General features: G+C 39.6%; 1 protein-coding gene across 1 annotated transcript; it reads right to left on the bottom strand.

Annotated features, from left to right (window-relative positions):
• Window positions 1-431: 431 nt before the first annotated feature.
• LOC147302701 (OX-2 membrane glycoprotein-like) lies at window positions 432-7618 on the bottom strand. Its single transcript, XM_086282882.1, has 7 exons — window positions 7517-7618; window positions 2481-2819; window positions 2088-2381; window positions 1976-2008; window positions 1793-1889; window positions 1650-1716; window positions 432-1005 (listed from the first exon to the last, which is right to left on the bottom strand). Exons 1-6 carry the CDS (start codon window positions 7578-7580, stop codon window positions 1674-1676), a joined length of 870 nt encoding a protein of 289 aa, XP_086139008.1. The 5' UTR covers window positions 7581-7618; the 3' UTR covers window positions 432-1005; window positions 1650-1673.
• Between the last annotated feature and the right edge of the window lie 4131 nt (window positions 7619-11749).

An 11749-nucleotide genomic window follows, 5' to 3' on the forward strand; every position in this document is an offset into this window, starting at 1 on the left:
GATTGATATTATTTTTATTTTTCCTCCATCTCCTTTCTGCTGCCCTGCAATTTCTTTTGAGTTTTTTGACTTCTTCGTTTCTCCAGGGTGATGCATGTTTTACGTTAATCTTTTTGGTAGTGAGTGGAGCAACGGAGTCAAGGCTTTTCTTCAGTTTGCTGTTAAAATAACTAAAAATCAAATCGCAGGGTGCAGGTAAAATCACAGGGGGGCATTTGACTAAAACCCTGGTAAAATTTGCAGCCACTTCAGAGGTTAGATAGCGCCTCTCACAGTTCGCACCGAGGTCTGAATAAAACCGGTGATGTTAAAAAACACACAGTAGTGGTCAGAGACAGCCAAGTCAACAACAGAGGATATCCGTAAAATGACAACAAAACATTACTTTTTACAGTACATTTTTATTTTCTTGCATTTTCAATTTTTCTTTCAAATATTTAAAAAAACAGTGGAAAAAATAAACAGCAGAAAATTTAAATGTACAGGATAATAATATTATTTAACAGTTTGCAAATGTTTCAGTGCAACACATTTTAGTACTTTGTAAACAGAACTTCAGTGCTGTTTTGTTAAGGGACAACATGGTCTCGTGTTTCCAAATATAAAAAGGTATAACAACATTAAAAACTGGTGAAAAAATAAATAAAATAAATATGCTATAAATATATAGCACAAAGTGATGATATAAAAGCTGCAATTTCCCTGTAACAATTACCATTTTCTTTAGTCCAACGTTAGTGCAGTTATTTGTCAAATTAGCACCATTGTTTTAGAAAATACACTCTTCTTGATAAAAAAGCAAAAAGTAAACACAAAAAGCAAAAATCTGTCAAACTGTAGTTTTGATGCAAATGAATTTCCAAAAGTTGATTCTGTTCATCTGAACGTAGCGTTTTGTGGGAGAAATGTTTCATCACTCAAAGGCCCCAATATCATGATGTGGTGTCAGCAGGCATTCGCTTTTTGCGCTGACTGACACGTTGTTTACCTGAAGATGTTTTAGTCCTTTAAAATAAAATAAAAACAACATTATATCATTGCTCTGTCAATATTACAGAATCTAAGTATTGTAAATGAAGCAATAGCTTAGTGGAAAGATATATGCATCAGTTTGGTTGACATGCAGTTTACATTAGTTTACAAAGGAAGTAAAAGAATAAAAAGGAGCTCTGGAGGTAAGTCAGAAAATTCCAAATGTCAAAACATATTTTTAATTTTAACTTTCCATTGCATGTTTTATTACATTATTTTCCAAGTTCACAATCTTAAAAGTCAACATCTGGCCATTTTCTGACAAACCCTGTCTCTTTAAAATCCTCATTTTATACTACTAGCATTTTGACAGTTAATCTAGTTAGTTGTAAAATGTTCTTCCAGTTGTTTCTTTCATTTTGAACTTTTGGTGTCCTGTGGCAACATTTTTGAGATGCATTTAGAGACACCAAATCCAAAATAAGCTAAAAATTTCATTATTTCATTAGATTTACATTTCATCAATTTGATATACTTTCAACATTATATTATGATAGGTTTATAAAATGTTCTAATTACTGCATTATACTTTTATTCGTATTTAACAGCATTCCAAATTTTTCATAGCTGGGTTTATAACTTTGTAGATGCAGAATGATGCATCAAGCCTGACTTACTCCTCAGTATCTCTCATTGTAGCTTCAGGTAGCCATGTCATTCATCTCAACCGGCCGATGTGACTGACTGTAAGATTCAAGAACAGTTACATCTGCACAAATATTTATCAGCTGGACAAAAAGCAACGCTGTTAAGAGGATACCTGCTCTGAGATTTCTTTCTAAGCCAGACAGAGATGAGTGCAGAAACACAGGCAAACAACAACGCAGCAGAGGATAGAATGACTAATGTCCTGGATCCTATGGACAAAGAGGGGGTATTACGTTTTAAATATCAACAGATGGAAAAGAAAAACTGGCTTTAAAAAGTGTACATTTTGACATACCGAAATTTATGTGATTAGATTTTTCATCCAAACCTGGAAGAAGGAACCCAAACATTTGAATCACAGGGTAATCATTAATTTATAAATCGATGACTTTGAAAGAGTTTCTCACCATCATCATCTGGAGTTGTCACCATCACTTCTCTGTGAGGAGCAGAGAGCACTCGTGCTGCACATCCCACCTGTGTGCTGTGTTTACATGAACCTGAGAGCACAGCTGTAGTGGTGACAGTGAATGTAGCGTTGGTGTTGGACACACTGACAGTGTTGTACTGTGAGAAGCTGAGGTCTTGTTGTGAGACACTGAGTGTTACAGTGGGAGCAGGTCGACCAGTGGCTGAACAGGAAACAACCCACTCTTCAGTAGAGTTTGACTCTCTGACATCAACAACAGGTTCATGCAGCTCTGTGAAGGATCAGGAAATATCATCAACATGTTCTTACAAACACACCAGCTGCTAACACATTTATTTCCAGTATGTTTGTTTGAGGTAAAGGTTCTTACCATAAACTCGGAGGCAGGGTTTCCCTGTCAGAGAGCCTTCAGGATAAGTGTTAAACAGACAGTGATAGCAGCCTTCATCCTGCTCCGTCACATTCCTGATGACTATGGAGCAGTTCTGTAGTCCAGTGTATTTAAACACAACTTTATCGTTAAAGCCATCATTCACTCTCTGACCATAGTACTTGCTGTAGGTGGCAACATTTGTCTCCACATCATGTGAGACTTTCTGCCATGTGACCTGAACGACGTCTTTAGTCTCCAAGAGCTGACAGCTGAATTCAGCATCTTCTCCCACTGCTGCCAGCACAGTCTGCTGTGTTTGGATCACTGCTGTTAGAGCTGTAGGAGATAGATCAAGCTGTGAGGCACTTTAAATATTCTATTCAAGTTCAAGTGCAATCCTTACTGACACAAGTCTAGTACCGTTAGCTATCATTATTCCTGCAATTAACAACCTTTTTTTTTTGCCTCCACACTCACATTTACATTCTGCTCAAACAAATACAATATCAAATTAAAGAAAGGATCAAAGCCAGCACCTTATGAAAAAGCTGCAATCCGCAATCAGCATTCACATCAGCATTGGTCCATACGCATCAGATAATACACAAAAAAAAAAAACCAAAACAGTTTATATGCTTGATTTGCCAAACACACTGACAGGCTGAAAATCATCTGCTATTGGAATGCTACTGCTGCAAGGAAGAGCCAGGATGACAGGTCAGGGAGGAGATATCATCACCCCCACCCGAGATTGGGTACCAAGCCCCAAGTGGGATGTAAGGATCGTTGAGTGTGAGAGGAACTGACCTGAAACATAGGATCATGATGAAACTTGAAACCTGGATCTTCCATAGCCGGTTACCAAGACTACTTGAAGTACCCTATGAGGATCGACTTGATGATGTGAATGCAGTACTATGGAAAATGCCCACTGTGACTATTACCAAAACTAACCAGCTGATCTACACTATAGCAGCAGTGATCAGTGAGATGCTTGGCTACAAGTTGAACAACCACAAGGAGCAGTACCCTCCATGAAGGAAGCTAGAGGCCAAGATCAAGGTAGTACAGAGGGAGGTAAGCCAACTATCAGAGTGTCAGAAAGGTCAAATGAAGAAGGTGCCTAAAAAGTACAGCAAACTGTTGATACCTGAGGCCTTGGAAACTGCCAAGCAAAGAATCACAGCCTTGGCCAGCCGTTTGAAGAAGTATACCCGAGAGATCGAAGGCAGGAGAATAAACCAGCTGTCTCGCCACAGAACCATCCAAGTTGTACTCTCAGTGGTAGGGGGAACAATATGAGAACAGCACCACCAAGGCTTGAGATGGAGCAATACTGGACACCCAGTATGGCTTACTGAAGGCCGGACAGCCCTAATTCCCGAAGACCCCCAGAAGGGACAGTCCCATCTAACTACTGGCCAATAATCTGTACCACACGGAAGCCCCTGTCAGGCATCATAGCAGCTAAGATGAACAGGCACATGGCTCAAAAACTTGAGCGGGGCACAGAAAGGCAGGAATACCAGAGGAGCGACCGACCAGCCTGTGCACTGCCTGGATTGACTACAAGAAAGCCTAAGACTCGATGCCACACACATGGATCCTGGAATGCTTATAATTGCATAAGATCAACAGGATCCTAAGAGCCTTCATTGGGAGCTCACTGGGGATGTGGCGTACAACACTACTTTAAGTCCATAGCACAAGCACAAGTCACAATCAAGTGCAGGATCAGGGAGATGCTGTCCCTGCTGCTGTTCTGCATAGGCCTGAACCCTCTCAATGAGATCATTGACAGGACTTTTTGGTTTAGCACCTGAAGCTCTCAAACTTTTACACAAAATACCCACTTTTATTTCCAATGAATGGGATCTATTCAAAGCCCTGCAAGAAAAGACCTCGTGTGTTAACATTAAATTTGTTACAATGTACCCTAATATCCAGGTGGGTTGTAACAAATGCTGGGAAGAATTGTAACAATTAGACAAAAGAAACAGAAAAACAGAGCCCACACCAGAGGACATGCTTCAAAGAGTGGTTTATTGCACTCATTGGGCCACGTTTGGTACTGGGCCACGAGAGTTGAGGCCCAGGTGTGAAATTTATGGTTTTCAGGGTTTTTATCATTAACTCTATTTCCCTGGGTCTTTTCCTGTGTTGTAGTTGTGTGTCTTATTTTGAAAGAAATACCAGAGACCATTAAAGGACAGAGAGGAGGATATTGCTCTCAATGTTGTTGGCACATTTCAGGAGGACGCTACTAATAAAGTAATTTAAAAAATACCACAGTTTTAGTGTTGGTCGTATCATTTTATTTTGTTGTATTTATCCGCGACACCTTAAAGGCCGGTCAGTGAAAATATTGTCTGACATTAAACCAGTCCGTGGTGCAAAAAAGGTTGGGGACCGCTGGTCTATTGGAATAAAAGAACTCTCTTTGTGACTAAACATAACTCAAATGCACTCTGCTGTGTGTGGGTGTGTAAATTAGCTTAAGAGAACAAACACAAATACTCAATAAACAGTTCAGTCACAGGTACGAACAGGTACAATGCACCTGTCTGAAAAAGATGTAGGTCTTTCTGGTTGGGTGTGTTCTGTGGCATGGCTGCAGGGGATGAGTGGACCAGCAGGTTCAGGGTGTGGTTTGGTGTGTTGTTAAAGCTCAACACCACACACACACACAATGTTGTTGTATATTATCTGTATCAAAAAAAACCAATGGCAGTGTGCATGTATTAATCAGATTCACAATGTTGACAGATGAATGTTGGTAGCTCTGCAGTGCAGGCTTGGTGGGCCCAAAGACTGCACAGGGTAAATTTTACCCAAACTTTTTTTGCCTTTGAGTTACCAATGCAAAGGTTTTCATCATTCATTGTCTCAGAATCTTCAGCGTTATTTTTCAAATTTTTGGGGGGCAGATTTCACTTTCTTTTTCTTCTGCTTGCATATATTTTTCCTAAGATATTCTTTTTCCATTCTTTTTTCTGTTATTCTTCCATAAGCTTTTGCAATGACTTGGAGTATCTGCTCAGTGTTACATGGAAGATCTGACTGACTCACCCTTCGTTGAGACCTCATCAGATGCCTTTTTCTTTTTTTTTTAAATATTAGCAGGCATACCTTGATCAGTTTTTCTTTTCCACTATCTAGACATGCTGTAAAAGTACATGTGTTAGCATATTTAAAATCAATAAGCTATTCATACTTTGGGGAAGGGAATTGTTGTAACACATTGAAAGTATATGTTACAACTCACCCCACCCTTGTCGGTCATTGTTTATCTAACTTTATTAGCATAGCGGCTTAAAATTAGCAGGGGGCAAATGTATTACAGCTTGCCTATTTAATATACTGTTAGTCATATTATTTGGTCTGCAGCTGTTTAACTCCTAACAAAGCTTAGTGCTGGTCAAAAGAAGTAATTTCATAAGTCAAAATCAGTTTTCTACAATCTACATGCAGTTGCTTACAGCCATGATAACCACCATGTGAAATAATAATAATGGATTGCATTTATATAGTGCTTTTCGGGGCCCTCAAAGCACTGTACAATTCCACTATTCATTCACACACTGGTGGAGGCAAGCTACAGTTGTAGCCACAGCTGCCCCACAGCCTGGGGCAGACTGACAGAAGCGAGGCTGCCACATCGCGCCATCGGCCCCTCTGGCCAACACCAGTAGGCGATAGGTGAAGTGTCTTGCCCAAGGACACAACGACCGAGACTGTCCGAGCCGGGGCACGAACCGGCAAACCGGCAACCTTGCGGTTACAAGACAAATTGCCAACGCTTTGAGCCACAATTGCCCCATCGCCCCAAATCAGGGATGGAAGTGGCTAAACACTGAAGTGATCATGGGATGCGATAGGAGTCATATGATCAATTCAGTGATCCCAATGTTACAACTATACCAGGTCTCTCCTATGTGGTGCTATGGGGTCACCTGACATTGCAGTAAGGTTATTTTTCTATAAACCCCACAAATACAAGCATAGTAGCACACACTTGTGTACAGATCACTACCCTGTTTGCAACAATTGCCTTTCGGTGTTGGAAAAAAGGCAAGTATTAACTCACAGGGCATATTAGAGTCATAAGATTCAGAACTCTGTCTGTATAAACACGCTTTCACTGAATTATGCCGGAGAATGCAGGAGAAACAAAGACAGGTTTGTGTTGACCCATCACCATCATTTCCATGAACGTTAAGTACGTTGGAAAATGTCAGAGTTTGTAGAATCAAATGTCAGAATGTGTCTTCTTAGTCTGTAATTTGTTCTATAGATGGAAAAAAAAAGACTGATGACTGGGGCGGCAGTTGGGGCTGAGTCTAAAGACACTGATGATTTTACTGCAGTCTGTGATTACAGCCACGAATGGAGGGCAGTGGACCAAGCTGTGCACACATCTATAAATCCCTCTTTAAATCATTGCAGGGTGGAGAAATAGGAACTCCTGAGTGATGAGGACTGTTGTTTTGTCCTTAACAGTGAGCCTGGTAGCTTTTTATACTCTTTGAGTTCCCAGCAATTGATGTTTCTTGAGTAAAAAGTGATTACAAAGTAGTTAAAGCCAGAACCCGGGAATCGTAAGTGCAGAGGAAAAAAAACCCCTGAATTTTACTTTTTTTATGTTCATCTAAAATATCTTTTTAATAATGTAGTTATTATATTTTTCAAACTATAAATTATCGTATTTGCTTATTTAAATGAGAATTGATATGAATAATTCACAGAACAATAGCTGAAGTGCCTTTCCTGCACACATCAGGATCATCCACACACCCCTGATGATAGTAATGCCTAAATACTCAGCTACACCCACAGAAAACACTCTTTTATGCTGTCTGTGGTTGTACCTGTATCACAACATTATCAAAATGGTTACTTCACCTTAGCGACCTCTCCCACCACCACAACTGAAACCAGTCATTTTCTCACGAGGGAACAAAATAAATGAACTTTTACTTTATAAAAAGGTCAAACTCATATATTATAATAATTAACATGCAGTCTCTTCTCACCCTTTTCAAAGGCTCCAGAAATAAAAACAGCAACAACATAAAGCAAAACTCCGAAAAAGGACATTTCATATAAACTTCATTCATTCAGGCTGACTCTTTGTCTGGCGTTGGGCTCAGCTACTACAGTTACGGGTAAACTTTCAGCTGGTCTGATGCATATAAACGTTTAACAGGTTAGCTAAAAAGAATCATAAGATAATACATGTGTACATGATCATATAGTGAGACAAATAACAAAAAATAATCGAGAATTATCAATTTAAAGTGCGATGTAAAGGCACGTGTCGCCATTTTGCCCCCTTTTATAATGGTACAGTCGATATGTCGCATGCGCTGTAGCCACTCCCCACACAACTAAATCTCCAGTGTTAAATTAACACTAGAGAATGTCTATATGGGTCCACTCCACTGAGTGTTAAATGAACACTTCTGACAGTGTTATATTTTTAAAGGTAACCTAGTCAGTTTTGAAGATTAACAATGACTAACGGTTCTGATTTTCTAACACTGGAAAATAACTCAAAATGTTAGAAATATTCCAGTGTCAGAAAATCAGCACTGCTCAGATTAGTCATTGTTAATCTTCAAAACTGACTAGGTTACCTTTAAAAATATAACACTGTCAGAAGTGTTCATTTAACACTCAGAGGAGTGGGCCCATATAGACACTCTCTAGTGTTAATTTAACGCTGGAGATTTTGCTGTGCATGGATCACCGAACATCTGCAAATTACGACCTAAATCTGATGATTAACTTTTAAGGTTGAATTAAACTGGCTTCATACAGGAGTCCACAGTAAACGCCTTCACTGGACTTTAGTTAGTTTACATCTTCATGTCACAGCACTGTACACAAGTGAAACCCTGCATTGTCATTCATCCATCGGCTTCCCATTTCCAGTTCATAGTCGCAGTCGTAACCCAGCTGACATAAAGCGAAAGGCGAAAAACATTCTTTCTCCACTAAATCACAGAGCAGTGTTGCAAGTTTTCCTCAAACACAGCGAGCAAGTTCTGGCGATAAGTGGAAACAAGGAAATGTCCTGTGCACTGACGCTGTAGTGCCATCTAGTGGGCAAGAAAGAGACAAATCCACACGAATGCAATGGTTTCAACCTAATATCAAGGCACGGGGTACTTTGGTTAGTCCCCCCTCACTCTCAACACATGATGTTTTTAACGCATCAGCCGCATCAGCTCAGGGACGACACATATTGTGTGCCAATAAACATCATTTTTTCCATCATTTTTTTCATCACAAACATCAATGAAATCTTTAAAAATGGGGGGGGGGGGAATTAACTGCACAAAGTACTCACACAAAAACTGCAATGTGCAATTAATATTTTCAGAATGCTTCAGTGCATCAGTTGTTTGTCAAGCTTTAGCACATTTTTTTTTTACATTTTCTTTTGTTTACTTTTTATTTTGTCTGGAAAGGCACACACAAAAAGAGAAAGAAAGAAAAAAATTGTCAAAATTTAGTTGGTGGTGACGGTGATTGTTTAGTTGGTGTCACCATCACCTCTCTGTGAGGAGCAGAGAGCACTCGTGCTGCACATCCCACCTGTGTGCTGTGTTCACGTGAACCTGAGAGCACAGCTGTAGTGGTGACAGTGTATCTACTCTATGCATATGTACATGTGTGAACTGTTTAAATGACTTTCATTCTTGTGTTCCGATTTTTTACAATCAGATAATCAAAAGCTTCCATCCGATCACGTTTTCTAAAAGATTTGTGGTGGAAATCTGATATAAACCATGCAAGACACATTTTGTGAAATTTATTTAACTTTCAAAATGTGTTTATCAGCAGTACAGTGAGAATGTCAACAGTCTGCATGTTTTAAGACGAACACACTGTAAGCCTGCAATATTGAACTAAAATAACCTGCCATGCTCACAGAATACAGTCTGTTATCTTAATGTGTGCAAAGGAACTCATCTACATGTAGTAAATCTTCAGGACTACATGGAAACTTTCTTTCAGGAGGTTCAGTATGACACAAAGAACTTACAAAATCTTAAAAGTTTTATAGAGTTTCAGGTGAAAAGCTGCTGACATTTACTACACACATCTTCGATAAAGAGCACAGTGTTGATTGCACATTTACCATGAGAATAAACCGTTATACCCACAAAACCTGACAAAAATCGTCGTCGTTTTATTAGGTTGACAAATATCTCAACACTGAGTAATTGTAATATGACAGGCAAACGATTTAAGAACAGTTAAATCTACACGAACATTTATCTTCTGAAACAAAAAAGCAATCAACAGTGTTTAATACGAGTACCTGCTCTGAGATTTCTTCTTATACCCGACAAAGATACTGCACAACAACACCACAGACGACAGAATGACTGAAATCCTGATACCTTTTAGAAAAAAATGAGAAAGAAGAGTATAATAATTTGAACAACTATAAAAAAAAATAAAAGACTCAATGAGAAAACTGACTTTAAAACACTCCTAAATTCCTGGGATTAGATCCTGATTTCTCAATTAACTCTGTTAGAAGAAACATAAGCATTACAATCACAAAGTAGTCATCATTTTATAAATCAGTGACTTCAAAAGAGTTTCATCATCATCATGAATCTTCACAGTCACCTCTCTCTGAGGAGCAGAGAGCAGTCGTGCTGCACATCCCCCCTGTGCGCTGTTGTTACGTGAACCTGAGAGCACCGCTGTAGTTTATTTACACCTATTTACATCTTAATGTCATAACTGGAAACAAAAACACTGTACACAAGTGAAATTACAAACACCATTTACCATAATTAATTAGCAGGACAAAAGTAAATATGTGGAACATGAGACAAAACATTATTACATATACGTGCACATGTATACAATGTATATACAGTGTATAAAACACAGAGTACTGAATGAAAAAAACAATCAGCATTTGTGTTACACGTTCATCCGGCTGGTAACACCTTGTTATCCAGCATATTTGTTTCTGGCACTTAGCTGGTTCCACTTGTTTGAGAACCTTAAGGGTTAAACAAACAGTGATAGAAGACCTCATCCTGCTCCGTCGCGTTCCTGATTATTATGGAGCAGTTCTGTACAGTATGTTTAAACTTGAGCAAAGCCATGATTCACTCTCTGACCAACAGTAGCGGTTTTTGATACGGGCGACACGGGCGGTTGCCCGGGGCGGCTTCGTGGTGGGGGGGCGGCATCACGGGCATCGGCAAAAAAATAAATAAAAAATACATTGCTCGTACTCATGCTGCCCCGATGTCAGCCAGCGCATATTGGGAATGGTACAGGCACCGATCGGTTTTCTCTCACCCATTTGCTGGGAGTAAGGGCGCCCTCCGTTTGCGAGGTGCGCCTGCTGCTTGCGGCACAGGCACAGGGAGGAGAGGGCGGGGCGGCGGATGATTCACTGACCGGCTGGAGCAGCATCTAATAACCAGCTCGCAAAATAAAAAAAAAAATGAAAACAAACCAACAAACACGAAAACACCAGACATTATGATACAGACTTATAATTTGCACCGATGTTTTTTCTAAATTCTACGCAAAAAGTGAGCGCGAGAGCCCTCGGTGCGCCTGCTCGCTGCTGAAGTCAAAGTAAACTTTATTGTCATCTCCGCTACATACAGTCCAGTATATAGAGAGACGTGACGACAAGGCTCCAGTTACAGCAGTGCAAGTAAACGAACAGTAAATATAAGAAGAGTAAGAAAATAAATATACACGTTAGGACTCGGGGTAAAGGGATCAATAACAATTTAAAATGTATAATTTACAGTTTGCTGATTTAAAGTCTCACACACAACATGTCAAAAGGGGAGGGGGGGCGGCTGCTTCCACATAGAGCACATTTCATTCATAATGTAAATCAGAGCCCATTATGTATTCATGATTTGAATCCTGGGTTGTGTGAAATCCCAGAAATAAACTAAAGTGAATCTGTGAACTAAGGTGTAGGTCTGTTAGGTTATGTTGTGGTGACCTTCGAGTTGGGGGATTTGTGTTCATACTGGAGTGCAAAATGAAAACCAATGGAAGATGGACAAGAAAAGGCCAAAGCCATCAGGTGCTCAGTTTAGAAAAAAGAGAAAAGGAGGAGAAACGAGCAAAAGATGCAGGTAAGCAGATGTGTCATTGGATAATGGCAGGTCATCCTGAAACAATCAGAATCAGAATCAGAATACTTTATTAATCCCTAAGGAAATTATGTGCGTTACAGTTGCTCCAAGAAGAAATGGTAA

The sequence above is a fragment of the Aulonocara sp. 'chitande type north' Nkhata Bay genome, linkage group LG23 (assembly GCF_057382095.1).
Source record: "Aulonocara sp. 'chitande type north' Nkhata Bay isolate Kocher_YH1m ecotype deep benthic linkage group LG23, A_spYH_male_GT1.1, whole genome shotgun sequence".
Classification (NCBI taxonomy): domain Eukaryota; kingdom Metazoa; phylum Chordata; class Actinopteri; order Cichliformes; family Cichlidae; genus Aulonocara; species Aulonocara sp. 'chitande type north' Nkhata Bay.

Bases quoted from the DNA above. Each gene is read 5' to 3' on its own strand.
- LOC147302701 (XM_086282882.1), bottom strand. From the start codon at position 7,580: ATGTCCTTTTTCGGAGTTTTGCTTTATGTTGTTGCTGTTTTTATTTCT. The intron at 2,820-7,516 runs GTGAGAAGAGAC...TATCTCCTACAG, and splicing joins TTCTGGAGCCTTTGAAAAGG to CTCTAACAGCAGTGATCCAA. The intron at 2,009-2,087 runs GTGAGAAACTCT...TCCTTCTTCCAG, and splicing joins GACAACTCCAGATGATGATG to GTTTGGATGAAAAATCTAAT.